This window comes from Apodemus sylvaticus, chromosome 2, assembly GCF_947179515.1.
Source record: "Apodemus sylvaticus chromosome 2, mApoSyl1.1, whole genome shotgun sequence".
In the NCBI taxonomy this organism is placed as follows: domain Eukaryota; kingdom Metazoa; phylum Chordata; class Mammalia; order Rodentia; family Muridae; genus Apodemus; species Apodemus sylvaticus.
This window is the reverse complement of record NC_067473.1, coordinates 72,906,560-72,921,188: the sequence shown is the minus strand read 5'-3', so window position 1 is coordinate 72,921,188 and position 14,629 is coordinate 72,906,560. Positions and strand designations below refer to the sequence as shown.

At 41.9% G+C, this 14,629-nt stretch overlaps 1 protein-coding gene across 1 annotated transcript in view; it reads right to left on the bottom strand.

Annotated features, from left to right (window-relative positions):
- Nucleotides 1–2,950: 2,950 nt before the first annotated feature.
- Znf398 (zinc finger protein 398) overlaps nucleotides 2,951–14,629 on the bottom strand; it is a 31,233-nt gene continuing 19,554 nt past the window's right edge. Inside the window, exons 5-6 of the mRNA XM_052173604.1 lie at nucleotides 12,632–12,745; nucleotides 2,951–10,111 (exon numbers count right to left, since the gene is read on the bottom strand). Coding sequence (XP_052029564.1) covers nucleotides 8,955–10,111; nucleotides 12,632–12,745 — 1,271 coding nt within the window. The 3' untranslated portion in view covers nucleotides 2,951–8,954. The remainder of the gene's footprint in view (nucleotides 10,112–12,631; nucleotides 12,746–14,629) is intronic.

The following is a 14,629-nucleotide window of genomic DNA, read 5'->3' as shown; positions in this document are numbered from 1 at the left end:
GGCCAGTCTTAAAAAAAAAAAAAAGGTAATTACCCACCAAAGATAAATTAGTTATCTGTAGTATATTGTCCACTTTGTCTTCCTAAATAACCTTGTCTGGGACTGAGCTCTCCATGATTTATCAGCTTGTGGAAGGAAAGTCAGACCTGGTGGAAACCATGAGTTCTACTACACTTAAAACTGAGAGCAGTATGAGGCTATGGGGAGGGGTGGGGTGCCAGGGGAGCTACCTTCAGAAGGACAGTTACCCAGTGCTTTGTTAGATATGCTGCCAGGATATATAAACGAGTATTTCATAGACTCATCCTCCAGAAGTCAGTGATTTCCTTGTTTCCTAGATGCAGGTTGTGCGTGCCTGCCAGTGCACATATCTCATTGTAAATATCATGTCCACTATTAGCAGAGGAGCTGAGTATGCCCAGCCTGGAAAACTCCAGGCAAATACTTTTCTACTAGCAATCCTCACCTGAGAAGACGGTTTCTGACCTATGGGATATCAACTCTGTTTCTTCTTTTCTAAAGATGGGAAACAGGCCTAAATGAGTCCCAGGCATTTAAGCTTTCTCCTCAGGATAAAACGAATACTATGTCCCTTCTTAGGTAGGTAGTGAGTCATAGCACTGTTCCTTTTCATACAGCAAGACACCAACACAGTGTGTCTAACACAGTTTCCTCTGCAGGCGGACGTTCATACAGCCATTCACACCTTTACTGTGCAGCAGCCTCTGCTTAGGATGGGGTTCCAGTTCAGTTTTATATGAATAAAAAACTCAACTTAAACAGGTTCACATGCACATTTTCATCATATTAGCATCATTTTATCACCACTAAGCCTACCAACTACAGGGAACAAAAAGCTATACAAGCAGAAGGGTGTGGGGTGACTAAGGTACACTTGTGGAAGAAAAACAAGGGCGTAATGGGGGAGGTGCTGGTGCTACCTTGGTTATGGATCCTAGAATAGGTGCTCCAATGACCAAGGGACTGAGGAGGCTGAGATAACCCAAGCTTCAAGATAGCCTGCACTGGAAGTGTCCAGTCATTTGATCAAACAGTCTCTAGCAACCACTGGTTAACTATGAGCTCCCTGAGGAGCAAAATGGACAACTGGTTAAAGTATCAGAGCTAATGTACACTTTTTGCAAGAGATAGATTCAGGCCTGGCCCTTGATTTGTCAGGTGGGCATTGACTCTTTTTCCATCTTCTCTCCTAAGAATTCTACAGCTAGTGCTCTGGACAGTGTATTTGAAATAATGGATGCAGGGGAGGACAAGAAAGGGGTCTCATACATTTTAGAACATTTATCTACCATTTCCCAAAGCTCTCTAAACCTCCCATATTATATATAAATAGGGGGTATGCTGCCTTCTTTAGTATTGAAAACTTATAAAATTAATGTCTGGCACACAGTAGGCACTCAGAAAAGGCAATTACTCTTACCCCTTTGCCAACATAGGAGTATATGCCTTTGATCCCAGCACGCTGCAGACAGAGATAGGTGGAGATTTATTTGATAAAATAAATGTTTAGGCTTACTCTCAGCTAAGTAAAGACGATAACATGTCTATCTTGATATCACCCTATGCATAACTTAACAAGTATGCTCTCCACATGTGATATCAAACACCTATAATCTCAGCACTCTGGAAGCCAAGGCAGGAAGATCAAGAGATCAAGCTAGCCTTGAGGCAGTGTCAAAAAACAGAAAAACCAACTAACCAACCAATCCAAAAAAGGCTATGGACTGCCAATGTAACCAGTGGGATTAAGAAACAAGGGCCACGTTCCTTCTGCTGGGATGTGCATGGCTGGAATCAAATTATGGCTTCTTACTATGGAGTCAAAGACCCTTTATTATTCTCTAATCCCCACTCTCTGCTCCAGGAAAGCAGGCTAACTTAGGCTATTTCCAGTTCAATAACTAACTTTCTTGTTCCATGATCTTCTAATTCTCATGGGCACTAGGCTTGAGACTTGAGAGAACTTGGAAAAAAAATCCATTCTCTGTTACAGAGCAATGAAACCATTCTAGAATGGGCCCTGGCTTTTAAATATCTCTTAAGGCCTCCAGATTATTCTCATGTTTGGCCAAGAACAAACTAGTGCAATAGTCATTTGGACATCTCCTTGTCCTTACCCCACAAGATCATAACCCTAAATCCTATAGGCTAATAACATAAGGATGGTTTAATTATCCTTAGTAACTGTTTATTCACTGAAGTTGGTTAGTAAATATTGCAATTCTTGTGCTATTTTTAAGTTAAAAACTAGTAGCCAGTTAAGCACTAATGGGTATATATTAGTTACTGAACATACTTAATTTTGAATTGTTTGGTTTAGTTAAACAAAACCACATCTCTAGGAATGTACCTGACACCTTTCTGACCTGTCATCCTCCATAGGTTTACTTATATTTATGAATATTAGATGAGGTATATAATGTGGTAGTGAGGGCCTATAATCCCAGCACTTAGGAGGTGAAGACAGGAAAATCAGGAGTTCAAAGTCATCCTTGGCTATATGTCAAGTTCACAACCATGCTGGGCTAATGAGACTGTCTTTAAAAAAGTTTTCTTGCTGGGTGGTGGTGGTGGAAGCAGCAGAGGCAAGAAGATCTTTGAGTTCGAGTCCAGCCTCTTCTTCTACACAGTGAGTTTCAGGACAACTAGAGCTACTCAGAGAAAAGCTGTTTTGAGAAACAAATCAAAACAACAAAAAACCAAACCAAACCAACAACTAAAATTTTGTTTGCAAAAATTGCAGTCCTGGAGCCCTTGTCACAGGCAGTTGTGAGCTCCCAACATGGGTGCTAGGCAAAACTCTGGTCCTCTACAAGAGCAACAGTGCTCTCAACTATTAAAGAAATGTCTCCAGCCCCATTTTTAGGACAATTTCAAGATTTTACTATAAATACTGCTTTGCTAATAAGCACACACCCACATAGTTCACTGAGGTTTATCAAGCCCTTTATTTGGAATGTAACCTGACTGATTTGAGAACCTAGGAATGCCCTGCTTTTGAGGCTGTACTATCTGCCCTCCTGGGTGGTCTTAGACATGATATGGAGGGACAGTTAACTTATCAAAGGTGACCAAGCCATCATATGTCTATGACTGTGGTCAATTCTTTAAAAAGGAGAGGCTTGGGGACTAAGTTGTAGAGTGTTTGCCTAACATGTACAAAGCTCAGGTTGATCCCTATCACTCCATAAAGCCAGGCAGAGGCAGGAGGATCAGAGTTCAAAGTAACCTAGGCTATATATCATGTTTGAAGTCAGCCTGGGATCCATGAAACCCTGTCTCAAAAAAGCAAAAATAAAAAAGGAGGAGGTGTCAAGTGGGGGAACTCATCTGTAATTCCATCACTAAGGAAGCAGAGACAAAAGTGTGAGTTTGAGGCAATCTTGGTTACACAAGTGAGACTCTGTTTTCAATAAACAACAAACAAAAATGGGAGGAGGGTCAGAAAAGAATATCAACTCTCCAGCCCTTGAGTTGAAGTGACAAGTGACTTCTTTTACAAGATAAGCAGAATCTTCTAGGTTCTTTGAACAAGGATACTAAGCTTTGGCCTTATGGTAATGCTTGTGAAGAAGAAACCTTGATGGACATTAAACAGAATCTGTCCTTTCTGGCAGCACTAAAACACTGTATTGTTCCCATTCCTGAACAGCAAGTCCACAGGCCCTGGTGCAGAGGCCAGAGGAATTTTACTGCTGACTGTAGCTGCCTGAACTAAGATGAGCATGGGAAGAGGAACTGGGCTAGATTTCCCATTACAGAATCTAAATTAAGAAAAACTTGGAAATATTTAAAAGAATATTTTAAGAAATTCTTTGTTTTACCCACAGAACCACAGAGACTGACAGCCAGGGAGCCTATGTGGGTCTGACCCAGGCCCTCTGCATATGTTATGGTTGTGTTCCCTGGTCTTCCTGTGGGACTCCTAAAAGTAGGAGCAGGGGCTGTCTTCTGACTCTTTTGACTGCTTTTGGGACCCTTTTCCTCCTACTGGTTTCTTCTTCCAATCTTAATACCAGGGGTGGTGTTCAGTTGCCCTATAACTTGATATGCCATGTTATCCATGGGAGGCCTGCCCTTTTTTGGAAGAGTGAATGGGAGCAGGGTGCAGGAAGGCTGCTGGCAGGGTAGGAGGGAGGGGGAACTGTGTTCAGAATGTAATATAAAAGAGAAGAATTTAAAAAAAATTCTTTAAGCTGGGCATTGTGGTACACAGCTTTAATTCCAGCAACTGGGAGGCAGGGGCATTCAGATTTCTGTGTGTTCAAGGCCAGCCTGGTCTACAGAATGAGTTCCAGGACCATTAGAGCTACTTAGTAGACTTTGTCTTGAAAAAATAAACAAGAATAACCAATTTTTTTTTTAATTCAGTGGCTTAGAGGACTTGTTCTTACAGAGGACCCAGGTTCAATTTCCAGCACCCACGTGGTGGCTCACAACTATCCATAATTCCAATTCTACAGGATCTAAAACCCTCTCAGACCTCTACAGGCTTCAGGCATGTATATGGTGCACCTACATACATGCAAGCAAAATACTGACACATGCAATCTAAAAAACTTAAAAGAGAAGTAGGAGAAGAAAGAAAAATCAGTAGAAAATCAGCGCCATAGGGAATTGTGGCATCAGAAACTTATGGGGAGGGTGTAGTAAATCAGTAAGAGATCATACTAAATATATACAAAAGAAGCTAGTGAACTGCTGGATCAGCTAGCAGTAATGTATTTCTGTGAAACAATTGTTTGTTTTTTTATAAAGATTTTGTTTTTATGTGTATGGGTGTTTGTTTTTTTATAAAGATTTTGTTTTTATGTGTTTTGCCTACAAGTATATATGTGTACCACATGCATGTCTAGTGGCTGCAGAGGCTAGAGGAGAGCATCCGATCTCTTAAATAGCCATGTGGGTGCTGGGAACTGAATACAGGTTCTCTGACAAAAGCAGCAAGTGCTCTTAGCACTGAGCCATCTCTTTAGCGCCTCCTCATCTCCTCCCACTTTTAAAAACAAGGCTTTCTTATGTAGGCTCTACTGGCCTTGAATTCTCAGCAATCCTCCTGTCCCAGCTTCTTAAGTAACAGAATAACAGGTGTGAGCCATCACACTTGGCCAAACCTTGGTTCTTAACACTTCCCACTTCCAGTTCAGCCTGGCTGTGTGACTGACTACCTTTCACATTGGCTCTTCTTTAAAATGTTATGCTGTAGGTTTTAAAGCTCTGAGAAGCCTTAATAACAAAATTTACCTTTCAGAAGGTAAAATATTATATTACTTGAGACTTGAATCTAAGTCTAGCATCAGAAGCCCTGCCTCTTTGCTACAGAGAACCAGAGTGAAGAGTCAAAAATATCAACTCAGACAGACACATATATGTACATAACAACATCAGATCATCATCTGAAAATGTTTCCTTGCTACCCAGGCAACTCCAGAGGCTGCTTTGTTGTCTAAGAAGCTAAAGCATAAAAGGAGGGAAGGAATGCCCCGTCTCTCTCAAGAATTATGACATAAACTTAGGTCTTTCATTCCATTGAAATAGATAAAGGAACTTAGGTACTTTTTTTTTTTCAGTGAGACTTTTTTGGGACTGAGATAGAATTTGTTATTGTTTCATAAGCCACAGGGCCTGGCTGAGATAAGTATCATCTCAAGAGAAGCCTGGGGGAGTCCCTACCAGAAACTTTATGGAGTTTACTAATGAGGAAGTAATGGAGAGCATGGCTCTCTAGAGTTCATGCCTAAGGTGTTTCCATTATCCAATTTGCAGTAGAAAGGGATCAATCATGTTTCACTTTCTAAACAATTAACCAATTTACATTTATTTTCATATCTGTGGCTGAACTTCAGGCTCATTCAATGTCCACAATCAAAAAGAATCTAGCAAGCAGTAAATTTGGTTGGTGCCAACTCCTGCATACACTCTGAGCAAGTCTTTATGCCACCACATAGGGGGCAGGTGAACAGGACTCTTCTCTACAGGGCTCCTTCTTCTCTACAGGGACTGGTCATGAGCACTACGCCCCAGGTGCCGCTTTAATTACAGGACTAAATGTATAGTTTCTCTCAAGGCACCAGGTGGCAAAGAGATTCTATTTGCTGAAAACTTTTGTTAGATGGTAGAGTTTCCAATGAGCCACTTCTGAATCTTTGACAACAAATGGGTTCTACCTGATAGAAGATTGGCTAATGGAAAAAAATAACTATACAATAGCTGAAGTCCCTGCTTTCAGTCAGACTAGTGATTAGGATCCCACATGTTTATGGGTTTTTTTGTTTGTTTTGGGGATGGCCCAGCACATTCCTTTTCACTTGGTTTTATGGCTTTTGTTTCTGCTTTTCAAGATAGGTTTCTCTGTGTAGCCCTGGCTGTCTGTCCTGGAGCTCCCTCTACACACCAGGCTGAGCTTGGATTCAGAGATCCTCCTGTTTCTGCCTCCTGTGAGCACTGGCATTAAAGGTGTGCAGCACCAACACCCAGCTGGCTGTGTGGCTCTTGTTCAGTTGTTATTTGAACTATAATCCACTTTGGCCAGTTTAGATCCCTGCTGGCTATGTCCCCTTACAGATCAGACATTAGGCTACATCTGCAGCACTCTTGCACACAGGTCTCCAACTATTAACTGTGTATATTTGGTAAATCTGTTGGGTTCAGATGAATTTTAGATGTTATCTAGTTCTCCATCACAGGTTCAGTAGGTAACACTTCCTCAGCTCTAGCAAATGCTTTCCTCATCTGTGGATGATGCTTTGACTTTTTCCGGTCCCTAAGGGTCATTAATGAACCTGGAAACCTGATTTGGGGGATTTGGTTCTTCATCCCAATTTAGTATGGCTCTACTATCAGCTGGCACCATCCATGGGGCTTTCATTGCCTACATGCTGAAAGTCATGACAGCAGACCAGGTCTCACACTGACTTCTTGTGTCTCTCAGGATCCTTGCTGCTATTAATGTCACAAAACAGAGTTTTATGTGTGTAATTATTCTGAAGACCAACATCTTCAGACAGAACTTTGCCAGGAGCACATTAATTAGGCAAACACCATTTCATACAACTGTGATTGTATTCGCTATGCAGATTGAAGGTTGGGTCTAGTGATAAGGGGAAGCACTCCTCACATCCAGAAAGTATCACGGCTAAGCAATTCCACATCTCATTCTAGACATTATACAAGACTCTGAGGTAAAGGGGGGCGTGGGAACAAAAGCTTTCTGCCCCATGTGTAGGCTTCTACATTCTCTGTCTACTTCTGGACCTAGTAAGGGAAGAACAACAAGGCAGGCTAATTCCCACCAAGTTTCTACATAAGTTCCTGCTTTGGTTTTTCTGTCTCATTTAGATTCGTCTGGTCAGAAGCAGCCCCCCTCCCCCAAAAAAAGGACAGGATTTTGGCAGAGAATTGTATCACAAGATTTTTCTTTCTTTTTAAGATTTCTAGAGGCTTACCTTTTAACAGCCTCATCTTGGGGATAAAAATGTGAGAGTTGAAAAAAGAAGACAGACACCTGGCTGCCCAGACACTTAGGGATGGAACTAGGTTCAGATGCTCTCAAATGACTAAGAAAGCCTAAGAAAAGAACATAAGGTATCCATGACCCTTCAGTGTACAACAGGTGGCTGGGCATGACAGCATGCTTTTAATCCTAGCACTCTAGATGCAAGAGACAGGTAGATCTCTGAGTTCCGAGACAGCCAGGACCCCACAGTGAAACCCTGTCTGAAAAAAATAGCACAACAAGTAAGACAGATATGATACTTAGCTCTTGGTGACTGAGAGAGGTCTCTTGTCTCCTCAACTGCCAATGAAGCAGGAGCAGACAAGGTAGAAATCCTATCCTTAAGAACATCACACTACCAATGGAACAAAAGCCCTGACCTCAGCCGCACTTTCTGAAGTGCTTGATGCCTTGAAAAAGTGCTGTGATCTTTGCTGCTGAGGACTGTAAAGAAAATTGGTTGGGAATTGTGGTACACCCAGAACAGGAGGCAGAGTCAGGCAGATTTCTGTAAGTTCAAGGCCAGCCTGGTCTACAAAGCAAAAGTTCCAGGCCAGTATACACAATGAGACCCAGTCTCAAAAGACAGAAAAAGAGAATCAAACACCAGAAATGGAAAAACAAGATTACTGGCTTGGAAAAGAGAAGGGATGAGTTGATAAAACTTTTTAGGCCATGCGATCACTGTTGTGCGTAGGATCTCTGGGATCTTTAGCTCCTAAATAAACCTGGAGAGAAAACTCTCCTAATTTCCTAACCAGGGCTGTGGTGAAGTTCTCTACTCTTTTAACAGCTGCCACAAGACTCCGAACATTTCAAATTAAGCTAGTAAAGCTAAGCTGTTCCCTTAAATAAGCTATCAAAGTCAGAGTTCTTGTTCACCAACATTAAACAAAAATGTATTAGCAGACAGAATCTGGGCCTAGGAATGCAGCCTCAGTCATCACGTTTCGGGAAAGGTGACTTCACTGGTATGAACAGAGCTTAGCTGGCTTCAGACACATGGCAACACAACAAGTGGCTAAAGCACATCCTCCAACACTCATCTCACCACTGAGCAATTAGAGAAAGGCTCTGCGCATTCTCATGCCTCTTGATGGCTTCAAGGTTTGGAGCTTTTGCCATGCACCTGTCTTTACCTAGAGGCAGTCTACTTTCACTCTGCAACTCTGACAGGATGATCAGAAGCCATATCTTCTTTTGTAACTCTGCTTTTGTGGTATCTGACAAGACAGGGGTGCTGGATTCTCTTCCAGTTTTCAAAAGATGGTATTCTTGTACTGCTGTGGATTTCCAAAGCACAAGCATGTCTTTAGGTAAGTGTAGATCTCAAATTCCTTTATGTAACAGATATAATTACTATATGTTTCTGAACTTGTGGGCTTTCTCCTGGACTTTCTACTCTGCTGTGAACATAAATAACCAAAAGGCCTCAGATCTACAAAACCACCCCTCCACTCCCTTCCCCATACCACTGACTAGATTCTAGACCTTCAGTGCTAACACCTAGGCCAGAGGTTTCCAGGGCAGTTAAGAGTGGACCAGGTGGGTCTGGTGGCTGTACAGAAGGGTCCCTATCACCCGCACAGCCTCCACTGTGACCGGTCCGTAGGTGGTCCTTGAGCGTCTGCTTGTAGCGGAAGCTCCTTCCGCACACTGCACAGGGGTATGGCCGCTCGCCTGTGTGGATGCGCTGGTGCTTCATGAGGTGGTGTTTGCGGATGAAGCTCTTGCCACAGTGCGGACACTGGAAAGGCCGCTCACCTGTGTGCAGCCTCCGGTGGTTTAACAAGTGTTCCTTACGCATGAAGCTCTTACTACAGTCTGTGCACGGGTAGGGACGCTCGCCTGTGTGGATCATCTGGTGACGAATCAACGCAGAGTGGCCATTGAAGTCAATCCCACACTGAGGACAGGAGAAGGGGCGCTCTTGTGCGTGTCCCCGCTGATGAAGCAGGAGACTGATCTTAAGACTGAAGCTACGACCACACTGTGGGCAACGGAAGGGCCTCTCAGTAGCATGAGCTCGCCGATGGCTGGTGAGTCGAGCCTGGTCTGCGAAGCGCTTGGGACAATCAGGACAGAGGAAAGGGCGCTCAGTGCTGTTGTGGACACGAAGGTGGTATGTGAGTCGTGAGGGGTGCGTGAATGTCCGCGCACAGTGAGGGCAGGTGGGTGGTGTTTCATTGGCATGATCCTGGGAGGTGCTACCGATATCTGCTTGTGGGGCGAAGTGCTTAGGACACTGGGCACAGGTTAAGGGGTGATCAGCAGTGTGGCTACACTGATGTGTCATTAACATGTCTTGACTGAGGCTCTTGCCACAATGGTGGCATGAGAACAGCTGCTCTCCACCTGGAGGTGGGAGTGGGTAGCTTCCTAACTGAGTAAAGGTCACTTGTCCCTCTGAAGCTTCAGGCAGGTCAGTGGCTGTTCGTCCAAAAGGTGCCATGGGTGTACACTGCTGGCTTTTGAAAGCTATATCTGAAAATGCATCCTTGGCTGCTGCTGGTGGTGGCACAGAGAAGGCTACTGGAACTTCAGGACACAAGGAAGCTCTAGCAAGGTCTTCAGCTTTGATGACAAGTTCTTCATCTGAAAGAAGGGGCTCAGAGTTACATCTCAACAGCCATCTCACCAGTACCTCTCACATTCCTGCCCAGCTCTTCCAGGTTGTTCTAAGCATTTAACTGGTCAGATAGGCCTGGGGAAGGGCTCTCATTACTAATAAGGCACACGTAGGCTGTGTGGTAAATCATTACAAATAAAGAGTGTACTTTGATGTTCTATTTTGAAAAGGGATAGCTTTGGCAACAATCTTCCCCACATTATTTTCTTTGCTTCACCTCTACTCAGCAGCTTTCTCTGTTGCTTGTGTGTCAGGGCCTAACATCAACTGTTCACTCCTAGTCTGCATCTTATGAGATACACCCTTCCTTGAAGTAGCTTGACTTCAAGGAAGTTTTCCCAAAAATACGACCACATTGCCATCTCTGCATCTTTGGTCATTCTGTTCTACTTTTCCAGGGAGTTCCTCATCTCCCTCCCTAAATCATAGTCAAAGCAAACTAGTCAATATTTTAGGCCCGTTCTGTCCTCACACTCTTTTAGGGGGTGGGATCAGGGAACGGGTGAGAGGGGGTTTTACAACTCAGTGTAGCCTAGAACTTACTGTAGAGCTCAGTCTAACCTTGAACTCAAGTACTAGAACTACAGGTTAGACATCCATGGTTATACATTATCTAAATACTTAAACTAAAACTGACACTTTTTTCCAAACCTCAAATGTTTTAAGTCATCCATCTAACGCACTGTGGCACCTAAAAATAGACATGCCTAGATTGGTATGTATGTCTGTGGTGTAAATTTTCTAAAGAGCAGAAACTGTGGTATTTCTCAGGTGCACTTCCCAGAATCTAAAGAAACAGAGGCACAGAAAGAACATACTAAAAACAAACAAACACCCCCAAGAATCTATTAAGCTATATAAACAACTGAATTCCTTCTGATCTTCATATTCTCTTTTGTAAAAGGAATTATTTTGAAGATAAATGTAAGCAGTGAATTAATCTGGCAGCTAAATTTCTTAACCATCTAATTCTCCAATAACCACAGAGAGGCTAAGATTTATTAAAATTGCCTTGAGCCAAATCCTAAACAATTGTTATCCATTCTAAACCTCCAGGCCGGCCAGGCTTCCTCCCAGATTATATTCCTATCTTACTTGAAAGAGTTCGTCCTTACTTGATTCCACTCTTTCTTCTGATGCTTTTCTCCACTTTCCTCCTGGCTCCTTCCCTTTTCTCTTTCTACACCCCTCCTAGAACCGGAAGTCCCACCTATTCTCTCTCTACAGCTCTGTATTGGCTTGGTGGCTTTTATTGGCAAGGCAGAGAATGAATGAGGAGCAATGTTTATACAACTTGAGACAGGTGCTTCTAAGAATAAATATAACAAAGCTAGGTTCAGATTGAAACTACTTAAGAGGGCAGAGAAATCAGCATTTGAATAACACAAGGGTAAACTTTACTTATAAATCACAGTTTTTACCTTGTGGGAGGGGACATGCGCATCCCATATGACAACCTGTAGGAGTTGGTTCTCTCTTTTCCACCACGAGAGTCTTGGGAAATCAGATTAGATGGTCATGCTTGACAACAGGTGCCTTTATCACTAGCGTCATCTCATTGGCCAAGATTCTCTTTTATAATTCAAGAGGTAAATCACAGTTGACCCCAAATCTCATTTATAGAAGGAAACATTTGTTTCTTTGCCTGCTGCCTGCTGTTACTTTATCCTTTTTTTTTTTGAGGGGCTCTTAATATTTCCATTTGCATGCTTTTAAATGGGCAATTTATTTCTGTTGCCTGTCTCTATGTCACTCCATTCTAAATAGTTGATGACTAAGGCATAGAGAGCCTTGCTGAATAACCCTGAATGGCCTAAAACTTACTAGGTAGACCAGACAATCCTCTTGCCTAAGGCAATCCTCTAGTTTAGGGTAATCCTACTTCTTCCCCCATGAGTACTGGGATTTCATGCCATCATCACACCTGGCTCTGTGATCTTCAAATGCTTTGTTTTTCTAATTCCCATATTTTTTATTCATTTATACACACTTATTTTTTTCCCTGACAATCTTATTTTTCTTTTTTAAATATGGTACTAGAGGTTGATGGGGCTTTGTGAATGTAACCACCCTTTTCTCACTGATATACCCAGTCCCAACAGTCCTAATTTAGAGTACGCTTTCTAGGCTGGTGCGATGACTCAGTGGGTAGATGCACTTGCTGTCAAGCCTGACAACCTGTGTTTAACTTCTAGGACCCACATAGTAGAAGAAGAGAACCAACTCCTACCAGCTATTCTCGGACCTGTGTATGTGCCTCCACACACACTAATAAATTAATATATTTTTAAAAATGTGTTTCCCACTTAAAATTTATCTTGGTGGCCTTTTGGTTTCATTTCTAATTTGGCTAACTGTATCTTTCTTTTCTTCCAGTCTGTTCCTCATCTTTCTAGCACCTTTTAGCTGCTAAAAAGCTGAAGCTGCTCTTCAGTCTCCCCTTGTATGATCTGGATCTGAGTATCTCTGTTTTCTCTGCTACTCACCAGCATAGGTACCTTTGTACAGATCACTCTCTTTAGACTCCTGGGGGACTCCAACCTGAGGCTCTTCCTCTTGTTTAATCCAAGACAGAATATCTGAAGTTGAAAGGCCAGGCTCTATTTGTGGAGAAAAAGAGAGAGTAGTCTTCAGGGACTTGAATTAGATGGTGAGACTGTGGAGAGCTGGCTCAATGGTTAAGACACTTATTGCACGTGCAGAGAACCTGGGTTTGATTCCTCGTACACAACCATCTGTAATTGCAGTTCCAACAGTCTCTTCTGACCTTCTTGGGCATGCAGTGCACATACATGCAGGCAAAACATTCATACACAGTCTGGAGAGATGGCTCAGCGGTTAAGAGCACTGACTGCTCTTCCAAAGGTCCTGAGTTCAATTCCCAGAAACCACATGGTGGCTCACAACCATATGTAATAAGATCTAATGCCCTCTTCTGGTGTGTCTGAAGACAGCTAAGGTGTACTCATATACATAAAATAAATCTTTAAAAAAATTCACACACATAAAATAATAAATACATCTTTTTAAAAGGTAATATAACTATGCTCATTTATTGAACATAAGATTATTGATTTTTTAAATTTTTCTTCTTTTTCTTTTTTGTTTTTGTTTTTGCTAAGTACCTCTAGCTGGCTCTGAATTCACAGAGATCCACCTGCCTTTGCTTCTGAAGTGCTAGGATTAAAGGCATGCACCACCACATCTATTTACTGCTACTTCTTTATTTTTTTTCCTTTAGAGATATGATCTCATGTAACCCAGATTGGCCTCAAACTTGTGTGGCGAACACTGAATTCCTAATTTTCCTGTCCCTGCATTACCTGTATTGCTGAGAAGAGAAGCTTGTGCCATCATGCCTGAGAAACATGATAATAAAAATCATATTTCTGATGAATAAAATTTCATTCATTTGTGACCTCTTTACAACCATCAGCCCCAATACAATTTTATTTATCTGTGTGTGCATGTGGACCTTAGAGCAAAACCTGTAGGGGCTGAATCTCTGATCTCACTGTTTAGAGGAGGAGGAAGAAGAGAGGAAGAAAAAAGAAAGGAGAGAGAAAGAGAGAGAGAAGATAGAGATTGAGATTATATGATGAAACCCTTTTGGTGGGCAGAGTACTTTCAAAAAGAATCCTTAAGTCCTAAAGAGGATTTACATCTCTCCCAAGGTTCTGAAAACAGTGACCTGTGTCATTCAACAAGAAAATGTAAGGATCAAAATAATGGTACCTTCAAAATAATTGGCCCTTAGGAAGGCTGCTAATTGCTCATCAGTTATTATTGCTTTTAGATCTTTTCAGTGGACAAGGCTACAAAAATACACCATTTAGAAAAAGAAAAGCATTTTGATTTCATTTTAATATTTTGGATTCATATTTGTTTTTGTTTTTTGGATTTGTTTTTTTTTGTTTTTGTTTTTCCCAAGACAGGGTTTCTCTGTATAGCCCTGGCTGTCCTGGAACTCACTCTGTAGACCAGGCTGGCCTCAAACTCAGAAATCCGCCTGCCTCTGCCTCCCAGAGTGCTGGGATTACAGGAGTGCGCCACCACCGCCCAGCTTGGATTCATATTTAAGATTACCAGGTGTGATAATTAGCCTTGTCAATTTGACAAAACCTAGGAAAAGTATTTTTCCTTTATTTTTTATTATTATATTCAACACAATATATATTTTTCTACCAAGTATAAAAATGATGGACATGTTATTAAATGAACAGAAAAAGATAAAGTCTTTTTGTTTGTTTTATTTTTAGTAAAAATAAAAATCTTGGCTCTTACTGAGGTACAAACCAAAAGTAAGAACAATTTTTAGACATTGGAGTTCACTGTAATAAGGCTGTACTTCAATGTCCCTCACATCACCAAAGGATTTTTACCTCTATAGTAGCTAAGAGCTGACAATTCTGCTTTGTCAAGGAATGAATTGTAGGCACAATTATTTGGATACAGATTTCCTGCTATGGTCAAAGCTATTTGAC